Raw genomic sequence first — 11,950 nt, 5'->3', positions numbered from 1 at the left:
CATATAAACAATATAAATAAATTCAAAGCTTTGAACCTTTGAATCCCGGAAAACAAGCATTAGCGCACATATTTCGAAACGCATTCCTATTCTCCTATCATTTCTAATACAATGCGCTCTCGTTGTAAAAACAATGCAAAAGCGCACACAATCGCTATTTGGTAGCCGGCAATAAACGAACAATACAATATTGTCATTGTTAACACAAATAAACGTCTTTGAAGCGGCTTATCGCCGCCGTGCCGGTCAGGCGTCGACGATAACACCAAACATAACGGATCCGCGCCGCGCTAGAATCATACTTTTATTTCGTACTTATTATCATTCGGGAGGCGATACTCGGCGCATTTGTGCGTCATTAATCAATTCAGCGTATGCGCACGCGGTTGCGTTGTGCACTTAATCTTAATTGTCGCCGTTACATTCTGCGTTTAATTAATTCCTATTGAAGCGGACATCTAATTATACATAAATAAATTTCAGTACGCGTTGGACGTGAAGCGTGGGTGGATGTAACGTTTCACTCTACCCTACTACGAAGCGAGTAAATTGAATTATTTGCGAATTTTTTTCCGGACACCAGCAGCGTGAGCTTAGAAAGTCCGCCTGCGGCTGCAAATCGCGACCAACTACCACCGCAACATCCTCACCAGTGCGGGCGTACATGCGAGCAGCGTGTGGTGAATGAACAAAACGAGATGGTTATTTTAAATGGCCAATGGTGGAAGCGGCGTGGTGCCCCCGGTGAATAGTTGAATAGCAATAGCGTTTAGCGTGCGGCACATGTAGTTAGTTATCCGGTTGGTAGTCGCGCTCGTTGAGTACTCGAGTGGAGGAGTGCAACCGAGAAGCGTGCGTGTTGTTAGTGTGTGCATGCATGTGTATGCTGCGGCCGGCTTCGGCTATTCCCATATCGCATCCCGGCCCATGCGGTCCCATCCAGTTCAGTCGCAGCGATTAAGTGCCGCGGGTGAGATGCAGAGGAGCTTTTCGGTGCGTGCTGCCGCTACCACGCGCTGAACGCGTTTCAAAAATTTTCGCGCCACGACGACGATGATCGAATACGTGCGGGTTGTTTTGTTGCTTGTTTTCGAAGCGGTCGTATTTTCCAGTGGCCAAGGTACGTCGAGATTCTATTACTTTATTACCTAATGAACTTTAACTTCTGAACTTCATGCTTGATAATTATTTGCGAATTATCCGCGAATATCAATTGTGTATTCACGCGATGTGATTTTCAATCTATCAAAAAGAGTTCTCATTCTCAAAGTTTGCGTAAACTTTTCCCGAAGTTTACTCGCCGTCTACTTTTATTTCAAACGCACTAAGCGCGCGCTTCAAACGCGCCGCCGCATAATTTATTAGCGACATAAATTTAATTCCCTGTGTTCTTTCAGATTTGATGTGCTGCTCGCATGCCACTGGCAGCTGCCGGACGTTTTGCGAAGAGGTGAGTTGAGAAAAGCGTGCCCCGTCAAACGTATCGGGAATTCTTTTGATCTCGCAATTGTTTTGATTACTCGACATATATACAGCCGGGCGATGTAATGCGGCGTCGCGACGCCCGACGCCTTTCCACTCGCCGCCGGCGGCGCGATGCGACACCTAATAAATTTCATTCTCCTTTCGAACGGAAGACGGCGACGCCGCGAGAGTTTTTTGAGCCCTAACGAAAATATGACGAGCCGCCCGAAAATATAACAAACGCCGCGCCGTTTTCGCTCGGCGTTTAATTTGTTCCTTTGATGTTTCGCTGGTCGTTAGGCGCTGTGAAAAATTGCTTCAGCGAGCGCGCGGCGATTAGAAAACGATACGCGTGTTCCACCTTAAACTTAAAACATCGCCGCGCATTTTTTTTCCTCTGGTGCCACTGCCACACCAAGTTGAAAATCGTTTTGAAACGCTGCCAAAGTGCAACTGCAACTCTTTCTACACACGTTGTCATTAAATATTAGTAACATGCTCGTAATTACAATAGCTGTAAACGTTCAACATTAATTGTGTGCAAACGTATGTAAATGACAAAAACGCGAACAATAAAATTACAAAAACTGAATTTTCTAAACCCAAACACGAAAATTTCATAAACCAATTAAATTAAATTCAATATTTCCGTGTTCCGTTTTATTTTCCGACCATTGTCTGCGTATTAAAGCTCTTTCTAAAGCAAATATAGGTACACAGATCGTTTTATTCTATATTTGCGATTCTAATTGCGCCTCGGACTTCTTGGAAGCATTCAAAATTCAAAATGCATACTTATAGTTGAAATGCAGCAGAAAACTGATGAATAATTAATGCGATTTTGACTCGACCGATGATACACAATACACATATAGCGTGTTTATGATACGACGGTACGGCACGTTTCATGACCAGCGCGCGATTCGTATTCGAGCATGGGCCTTTAAGACAACAGCTCACGTAGGAACAAAAGCCGACGCGAATCGAAATATTACCCGGATGTTTAACCATTCGCGTTTTGCTATGCATTGCGTGACTTTCCGTCCCGGACACATTTAATAAAATATTTTCCTAAGCATATTAACTAAATCGCTGGAATATTATTTCGTCGAAAATTCATTCAATTGAGGTGTTGATGCGGAAACCAAGAGCGCCCCGAAGAGAGGTCTGCAACGTCTCGATATTCTCGTGTGTCGTAATTGTGTCTCTTGAAACATGATATGTGGCGATGAGGCAAACCAGATGTGTATGGTACTTGAACCACTTCATCCATGCCTGCATCACATTGTATGCGCCGCGATCAAATTTTCGTCATTCGACTTGCCACAGTCGCAAGTGCCAGAGTGGAACGGGCACTCAAGAGGCTCTCATATGTTTAAAAAGCGAATGTCATTTATCAACGACACATCACACACACATATAGATGAATACGGACGCATGGGCGTCCATGAAGAAAGTGCATATGTTAATATACTGAACGATTCGGGGCGAGCCGATGAGAAATGTGAAATAAGATGTTATCGTTATACTCGTGGTAAAATTATAAGAACATGACAAAAATAACAACACCAGTGTCTTTGGTCTTTGACTCTTGGCTCCAGCCAGCTCGAACCGCGGGTAACCTATCGATGGCTTATCGTTATGACAGCGATAAACAAGCAGCGAGAAAGAAGTCATTTATTCAATTATGTCTACATATTCAAGCTTGTAATAATATTCATGCATGCAATAATGTGTGTTGCGTTTTTTTACCAGTCACACTTTTCATCATATCGAGTAGGTGTGCGATTGATTTTATTACTCGATTTCTACTGAGGTGTTCCACAAGCCCACAAGAGGACAGAATCCCGAGAATATGAGATTAAAAGTACACGGAGTGAGATTTACGGCCGCGCTACCTGCCTACAATTGATTGTTGCTAAAACATCATATTACATTCAATCACTGAATGCATTGTACGCCGCTTAAACTTGTCACCGCAGCGTTGTGAATGTAAATAGGTGCCATTGATGTAAATTCCCGTATTGTGCGCTGGCGGTTTGATCAATCGCTCACCTCCGGTCGCGCCGCCATTCACACAATGCAACAAGTTACTCGTTGGCACTTTCTTTTCATCATCGATTCTACAACCCCGAAATATGAAGGCGGGTTGCGCGCATTGTGTAGTCTATTCATTAAATTTGCGTCCAATTAGCCGGCATAGAAATACGGCCAGCATCGTGCTGGTTACATATTTAATACGAGTATGACTGAGGGTTTGTTGAATGCTGACTAGCTGAATAGAGCCGAGAGATTATGCCGAAGGCATGAAAATGGTATTAACATGATGTCGCGCGCATTTCTGTCACTTGCATTAAATCTATTTCTATTTGAATGTACATCTGCGCTAGGAGTATGCTTGAATGCTTAGACATAAGTCGAAATATTGACACTTTTGTCCTTTCGAGTTCGAAATTCCAGCAGTGTGTGTGGAAGTGCTTGTTTCTTTCGCATGTACGCACACTCGCAATTTATTTATGGCCGAAAGAACAAAACAAACATGAACACTGCCGCTGCAGCACTCAAAGTTTCCTTTTCTCGAACGCTTAAAGTTCTCGCGCACGGAACATGACGTTCGCGTCGTATTCATTTACTTCCATCATATTCCACTTAATTGAAGAGAATTTATGAGAGTTAATTGAATATAAGTGTATGAAACGAGCAGCGCGCGCGCACTGAGAGAATATAGAGCAAATATTTCGGCGTTGTTCTCTGCCGATGATGATTATGGTTGGAAAATGTGTATCCGGGACATGTGTGTAAACTATTTTTACCAGCCGCACGCGACAAATAACCGCACGTGCGATGTGATTTGAAGTTGAATAATACGTTTCCAAGTGTTTGATATTCCCTTGCGGCGGCGAAGGATTAGCCGAAAAGCCGACCGAAAATAAAACAAACGCTTTGACGTTGCGCGCGCGCGTTTCAACTTCTCTGACTTCTGTGTTCCATATTCTTATTAATTGCCACAACAATTTTCGTTTGAAAATCGCTGAAAACTTTTGATCTCGCGGCTTAAAGTTCCACGAGCGCAATGTGTTGTCGCTCACGGCACATGAGAATTTCGGCAAGAGTGGATCAAAAGCTTTCGGCTGTTTACGTTGGCGAAAGTTATCACCGGGATTTAATTACTTTTAAACGCGCGCGACAAAAGACTCGTTGGACTCTGCTTTGATCCAGATTCGAAAATTTTATTCCGACGACGGGATTTTTCTCCAGGATGTGTGTTTTGTACACGCGTAATGGTTGTACTTGTGAGTATTTACGCGCCTTACACATCGTTTATAACAACTAAAAATATGAAGTTTATTTCGAGTGTGGAGGATTGATATACGACGTCTCATTTCCTTCATTATGACCTGCTGAAACATTCCGTGCTTGTTCTTCGCGTCGCCCATAACTCCCACAACGGCGAGTGCCAGCAGTCACCGAGCAGCAGCAGCAACGCGACAACAGCCACATGGACCACGCTGCTTTGAACTTTATGAAGCCCATCTTGCAATAAACACACCCCGTGTATTAGGCTCGAAGTGCAAATGTGCGTAACGCTCAATCACGTTTACGTTTATCTTCCGCATCTTTCAAATTTCTCGCATGGCACACATTGGTCAGCTCGCAAAAAAACAACAACGTTGTTATATTACAACCGACTCCCTTGCTGATGTGTGTGTTGTACAGTCAAATGAGCGTAATGTTAATGCTAAGTTGCGTTTATTTTCGTCGCGGCGACTTTTGATATTTATTAACTCGGCCAGAAATAGTAGGCGCACCGGCACCGGCTGAAGAACTACGAACGCGCAGAGACCGTAGGTATTCGTTTGCAAACACACGTCGCGGCCGAGAGATGAAAAATGCGCACGTAAACCGAAACGTGCTCGAAAATGAAACAACAAGCAATTGATTTATAAATCGCCGCGCCCAAGTCTTTAGCGTGCTTTTTTATAATGGACGAGACGTTTCCGGAAACACGATACACCTACCGAAGCGTACGTCACGCAGACTCTCGTATTCACCACCGCACAACACCGAAGTCATTGTCACAAATCATTAGATAAGATAAACACAATGCGAGAAACGCACGTCGCGGCCGGCTAATGGGGAAACTTTAGATCTTTGGCTGATTTAATGCGCGTTTTCTCGTTGAATATTCATAACATTTTTTTGGGCTGGCAGCAGACTTCAAACGCGACAGTAAACGTGTAGTGCACTTCTAGAATAACAAACAGTTAATGCAGATTTGACTTCCAGCAAGTTTTATTAAGTATCAAGTGGGTAAATGGGAATTTTAGTCACGAGATTGATTACTCGAGTGTTTAATAATGTTTAGCCACGTGATGCTAACGATATTTTCTACTTCCACTTGTTTTGTGCTGTACCGTAAGGTAGTGCGCAGGCGCAAGCTCCACCCGTGACTAAAGTACTTTAGTCACGACTTGGTCGTCCGTGTCTAAAGTACCACTTTTTGTTTTTAAAATCTTGCGTTTTACCCGTTTAAGTAGAAAAAATTTATTTTAATAACATTCTCGATTTTTTGCTTCATAGAAAGACATTTATATGAAAATTATGATTAACTTGTATGATTTGTGAATCTGCGTGTTTAGGAGCTGGTGACTGCAAAGCTATTGATTTCTTATGTTTTTTATTCTCGCTAGCATTAAATTATGTCGATTGCCGGGTATGAATCGCTTGTCCCCGGCGTGGAAAAAGTTTGGCATGATAGAATAAACGCGTGAATATATCGAGTGTTGTCAAATCTTGCATCTTCGAATACACGTCGCGAATTGGGCGAAATAAACGATTTCTTGGATTGACCACCGCCAGTATGATAGTTGCCGTGCATAAAAGGTGAGCTCGTGCTGGGCGTCTGAGGCAGAGTATGTAGTTTCCAGTGTTTCGGAGCGTACATTCACGAACTGAAATATGATGAGCGCTGGTCCGAGCCCGCGAAGAAATTCTACCCGCCGCCAAACCACATGCGGCGCGTACAAGTAACGAGGCCCGGGGAGCATTTTTATATGCACGATGTGTAACTTACCTACGTCGCTGTCTCCGCACACCAGGAAACCCCGGTGTCGGACGGGCGCAACGGACGCGCGGATGTTAATATTTATTCTCGCCGCGTTTGGCATTCGACGTTTTGTTTACATTGTTCTGCGTATGATCAACTTCAAAGGGTTTCCAAATGCTCAGCAAGCCGATACTAATAGTGAATGAACACAATTTCCGCATGAAACGCGAATCAAAGCAGAAGTAATTGCAACATTATTGAATAAATTCTATTTTAACTTTGCTTTTTGATTTCGTGCATTTCTTGCATTCAAGCGGAAAAAGTCATGATAGATGGTATTTTTCTGATAGGGCTCGAATTCTCCGCGCTGACTGGCAACAAAATAAAACTTGAAACATGCTTAATTCAAACACATTTTGACAATGACGAATGCTACGCGCTAAGATGCACGGGACGTCCCGTTGCTACCTACATTCACCGTCTGTCCCAATAAGCACCGCACACACGCTAGTTGGGACGAGCAGATTTAGTCAAGTTGGCGTGATGATATTAATAAAATGTTTTATCTTGTCCATGTATTCCACGTTTTATCATCGGGACTAGTTCCACGGTTTATTTTTTCCTGCTGACATGCTAATAGCACCGTCGCGGTGCTGGGAATGCCTTGAAAAGATCTCAATGGATGTTTTCTAAGTAAGCACTGCGGGAAAACGAGGGTCTTTCGATAAATAATTGAGTATGCCGGAGAGTTTTCCGCGCAAAATTCGACAGATACACGATTCGGAGCGAGCATAAAGCGAACATACGTGTATTACATCATATTTTTTAGATTTACACGCAATCTTTTATGCATTTCTTTTGTCTTTTTTCTTGCAGATCTCCTTGGTGGAGATAGCGGCAGATGTGGGCGTACGCAATCAAACTTTATTAGATGTGCACAAAGTTTGCTCCACGCAACTCGTAAGTATCTTTATCTTTACAAAGGAGTTTCATTCGCCAAGCTCGATAGAAAGTTGGGTAATTTTGCGGATATTACGTTTTGTGTTGCAGGTGCAATTTTGGGAATGTCTTAATGCAACGTTTGATGGTGAGTTGTGAGTTTGTTTCGGTCATAACTGAATTAAAGCGGAAATATTGTGGTCAAAAATCCGATCGAGCGTGCGTGATTCAATTCCTCGCGCGTTTTTTTTTGTGTTTCTAAATTGTAATATGCAAAATCGACAATTCACACTTTCGATTCACTGCGAATATTTTAAATGATGTAATTTCCCACAAAAGTGAAAGAATAAAGACGTAACGTTTCGAGGGACGAAAAAAAAACGCTTGCTGAGACGCTAAACGAGTCCGTTTTATTGGATCTGTTCCCTAGTGCCTGCGTTTTCATTTGCCACCATTCCGTTTTATTCGAATTTGCTTGGCATTTACCCGGATTGTAATAGTAATCGAAAGCTATTTGCAATCATGCCTATACCCGAGAATCTACCCCAGAATGAAGCAATAATTTTTTATATATTCGTACCTTAGAAATGTCGCACGGAGATTCGTGGTCAGGTCGTGTCTGTTGTTCACACACACATAGCGAAAGCTGTCGGCGGGCATGCATCACCGCGACACGTGCAGCGGATCTGTATCAGGGATGTCGGAAGTCCGACGAGATTTCGTTCTTCATGTGCGTCGACCAGCAGAGCGACGGCGAGAGTTGCTGCCGACAGGCCTCAACGCCGGATTGCGGCGATGCTTGCCTGGACATATTTCGCAGCCGGTTGACACCTACACGTCAACAACGCGCCCTGCTATCGGAAACTTGCGAATTAACCAGCCCCGAGGTGCTCAATTGCGTTGGGGACTTTGTGCGTGTCACGCCGATACCGAATTCAAGTAAATGTATGTATCGAATGTTTGGGTTTCAATGAAATGCATCAGCTACGATTACAGATACTGCATGTTGCGAGGAATCCAACAAGAGTAAATGTCGTGAGGCATGTCGCTCCGCGCTTGTTCCGAACAACACACTGCAAGAGATGTTGGACATTATGCAGGTCGGCGGATGTGGTCCACCAGTACTACACGTATGTGCTACTAATTGAACTAATTAACAAGTTCATTGTGGCTGGGTTTGCAGGATCCACTCTTTCAATGCTTCATGCATCCAGTGGCGGATGGGCCGCAGACCAGCGTGAAAGTTTCCCGCATCGATCGCGTTGGCATGGACAGCGCCAAACTGCACTGCTGCCAGAAGGCATCAACCAACACGTGCCGCAAATTATGTTCGAAAACGTTCACGAAAGACTGGTCAATGCTGTGGGAGGAATTCCACTATAAGTGTCAAAGCGATGTCGCGCAGGAAGAATTGCGAAATTGCATTGATGAAGGTTTGTATACGCATTTATCTTTGAAACCATCAGTAATAAATTCTTGATTGTTCAGTTGATGAACCGTGTGAATTGGGTTGTGATGGATTAAGCTTCTGTACCAATTTTAACAATCGTCCCACGGAACTTTTTCGATCCTGCACGCCACAAGCGGATGAAGCAGCACGGAATGACGTGGATTTATGGCAAAGCCAACGTGAATTAACTCTACCCGGATTGACGCTACCTCTCAAAAACATCTCCAATTGCTCCCCGAATATGTGGAAGGCAGTGGCGTGCACTTTACAGATCAAACCATGTTCAAGACACTCGCATGCCAACCAAATTTGTCGTAATATCTGTTTGGAAATTCTCTCACAATGCGTGGAATGGACAGAAAGCTCCCTAACCCACTCTCCTGAATCTATCTGCGCGACGTTATCACCAGACGATCCAAACTCTGCCTGTGTGTCTCTGGTAAACTTCCTCACACCATCCGAAAATATGTATTCACGCATAGAAGGACAAGTGTCCTCGCCATGCAAAGGAGACCCTTGCGACGTGAATGAAACCTGCACGCCGAACAAGAATTGCACTCCTGGTGAACCATGTTTTCCCTACAAGTGCACACCAGGATGTCGCATGGGTGAAGTAAGTGAGTATGTTGTACCTGAAGGCGCCTACGTCCGGATACCAATCCCCAACAATCGTGGGTGTTTAAAAATATGTAAATGTACGAAAAATGGGATAGATCAATGCCAACCATTGCTGTGTGTTACCCTAAGTGGTTGCTGGATAGGCAGCAGTAATCAGAGACAACATGGTGAGACATTCGATATGGACTGCAACAAGTGCAGTTGTTTTGCAGGCGAAGTCATCTGCAGTAAGAAGCAGTGTCGAAGGACAGCCCTCGAAGGGGTTAACACTGCGTATACAACACTCCCATGCAATTGCCCAACGCATTATGTCCCTGTATGTGGGCGCAATGGGATGGTTTACCCATCAGCATGTTTAGCAAAGTAAAATTTATAACATAACCGTGTTTATTGAATTTCTAACCTCAATTATTTTCAGATGCGCGGGTTTAAGCGATTCGGAAATTGACTACGGACCATGTCAGGATCCATGCCGTAATAACCCTTGTTCGGTGGGTAAAAAATGCGTGCCGGATTCAAAAATATGTCTTTCATTGATGCACAAACCATGCACTCAATACCAATGCAGTAAGTTTAATAAAAAATGTTTAAATATGAATTCACTAACCTGTGTGATTGTAGTCAACGGCACGACACAATGCAGCTACCTCTCGCACGATCCCGTCTGCGACACTGAAAACACAGAACATGCCAACTCATGTTTACTAGCACACAGCAATAAGAAACTAGCCTATCGTGGATCGTGTATTACAAACTGCAAGTATCAAGGGGAAGTATGCGGATTCAACGGAAAAACTTACATCTCCGAATGCGCCGCTCAAGCCGATTACGCCATCGTGGATTACATCGGTGCCTGTGTAACAGTCGGACTGATCGCTGATCACAAAGCGGTGCAATGTGGAAATATCGAATGCACGCCGCTCGCACGCGAAAACTGCCTCGGAATGACACCGCCGGGCGCGTGCTGTCCAATCTGCGGCGGTATGCTGCGGATCATATACAGCAAGAAACAGATTGATCGCGCATTGTATGCGCTGCAGGCGAAGTCTACGCACGCGCTGACGCTGCGCGCGCTGCTTAAGGCACTCGAACGTCACGTCCAGGTTGCGCAATGCGCGCTTTCCGGCTATCTCACCGTCGAATTGGACATTTTCGTTGTGGTCAAGTCCACCGAAGCGCATCCCAGCGATCTGCAGCTGGAGGCGTGCGTGCGCGAAGCGGAAAAGTTGGCGAGTTTAATTAATCGACGGAGTCCGCGCGTCGCCAGCGAACTGAGTTTGAGCAGTCTCATCTATGCAAATGTCGTCCACGTACCGTACAGCTCTGCAGCGCCGAAGCTAAAAAATTCCTGCTGGTGGCTACTAGCGCTACTCCTGTCAATCTCTTCAGCGGTGAGATATTGAACTATCCAACGCAATTGTACATAGATTGTTTGTTTTTTCTGTGATATTTTACTGTAAATAATGTTTAATTCAGATTTTCATTTGATCATACCTAAGATACCGGTGGAATTGATGCGCCAAAGATACTATAAAGTTGCTAGTCATTGTAAGGACTATACTATTACATTACATGTGCATGAATAAAGGTTATGTTTACCATGATTCAAATCTATATATATAAAATTTGCGTGTCACAGTGTTTGTTTCCATACTCCTCCGAAACGACTTTACCGATTTTTACCAAATTTTATATGCGTATTCAGTAGGTCTGAGAATCGGCTAACATCTATTTTTCATACCCCTAAGTGATAAGGGTTGTTCACCCTTAACTTTTTTTTAAATTTTTGGACAAATTCTTTTGTTTTTATTTTTTTTATAATGTGGAATTAAAAAATACATACAACCCTAAATTTTTAGTTTTTTATTACCAACCCCTATTTCTTTATAGCCATTTTAGTAATTTAATCATTTTTCATCCCGCTCAAAGAAAATTTTTATATGCGTATTCAGTAGGTCTGAGAATCGGTAACTTCATATCTCTAAGTGATAAGGGTTGTTCACCCTTAATTTTTTTAAAATTTTGGTCGAAATTTTTTGTTTTTATTTTTTTAATGTGGCATTAAAATATACATACAACCCTAAATTTTTGGTTTCTTATCACCAACCCCTATTTTTTATAATAAGTAAGTTACTTTTTGTCTACACTAAAATTTATCTAGGAACTAGAAATAATTTATATGGCAAAACAACGTTTGCCCGGTTAACTAGTTTTAATATAAAACATCCCTGGATTAATCACAGAAAACTTTTTAGTGTTTTTGCAGGCAATGAAAATGTTAACTCATCGTTGCAGAAGGAAAACTTGAAACTATGTGGAACTTTGTAGTCTTTGGAGGCAACTTGATGATATTCGCATTTGGCTGGGAATAAAACCTAAGAACTCTTTAACTACTTATTACGTTGGCGTGTGTTCGCGGCGACGTGCGCCTC

The 11,950-nt window shown here is 43.2% G+C and overlaps 3 protein-coding genes across 5 annotated transcripts in view; 2 read left to right on the top strand and 1 right to left on the bottom strand.

The window, feature by feature from the left end:
• The window catches only part of LOC135795612 (xaa-Pro dipeptidase-like), a 202,982-nt gene that overhangs the window by 44,506 nt on the left and 146,526 nt on the right, over positions 1-11,950 (bottom strand). The window lies entirely within an intron of this gene.
• The window catches only part of LOC135795534 (uncharacterized), a 191,576-nt gene that overhangs the window by 50,256 nt on the left and 129,370 nt on the right, over positions 1-11,950 (top strand). The gene's annotated exons all lie outside the window — the stretch shown is intronic.
• Positions 423-11,122, top strand: Reck (Reversion-inducing-cysteine-rich protein with kazal motifs). Its single transcript, XM_065302377.1, has 10 exons — positions 423-1,120; positions 1,398-1,450; positions 7,388-7,471; positions 7,562-7,598; positions 8,036-8,395; positions 8,447-8,580; positions 8,634-8,883; positions 8,939-9,881; positions 9,937-10,085; positions 10,140-11,122. Exons 1-10 carry the CDS (start codon positions 1,054-1,056, stop codon positions 10,919-10,921), a joined length of 2,859 nt encoding a protein of 952 aa, XP_065158449.1. The 5' UTR covers positions 423-1,053; the 3' UTR covers positions 10,922-11,122.

Source organism: Atheta coriaria, unplaced genomic scaffold (genome assembly GCF_025399875.1).
Source record: "Atheta coriaria isolate IRGN ID8LTWV9N9 unplaced genomic scaffold, Caltech_Dcor_3.1 hic_scaffold_1_pilon, whole genome shotgun sequence".
NCBI lineage: Eukaryota > Metazoa > Arthropoda > Insecta > Coleoptera > Staphylinidae > Dalotia > Dalotia coriaria.
Note: the sequence above shows the minus strand (reverse complement) of the source record. Positions and strands in the feature narration are given on the sequence as shown.

Coding starts and splice junctions, on each gene's coding strand:
- Reck (XM_065302377.1), top strand. CDS start 1,054: ATGATCGAATACGTGCGGGTTGTTTTGTTGCTTGTTTTCGAAGCGGTC. Junction 8,396..8,446: donor GATACCGAATTCAAGTAAAT/GTATGTATCGAA, acceptor CTACGATTACAG/ATACTGCATGTTGCGAGGAA. Junction 10,086..10,139: donor ATGCACTCAATACCAATGCA/GTAAGTTTAATA, acceptor GTGTGATTGTAG/TCAACGGCACGACACAATGC.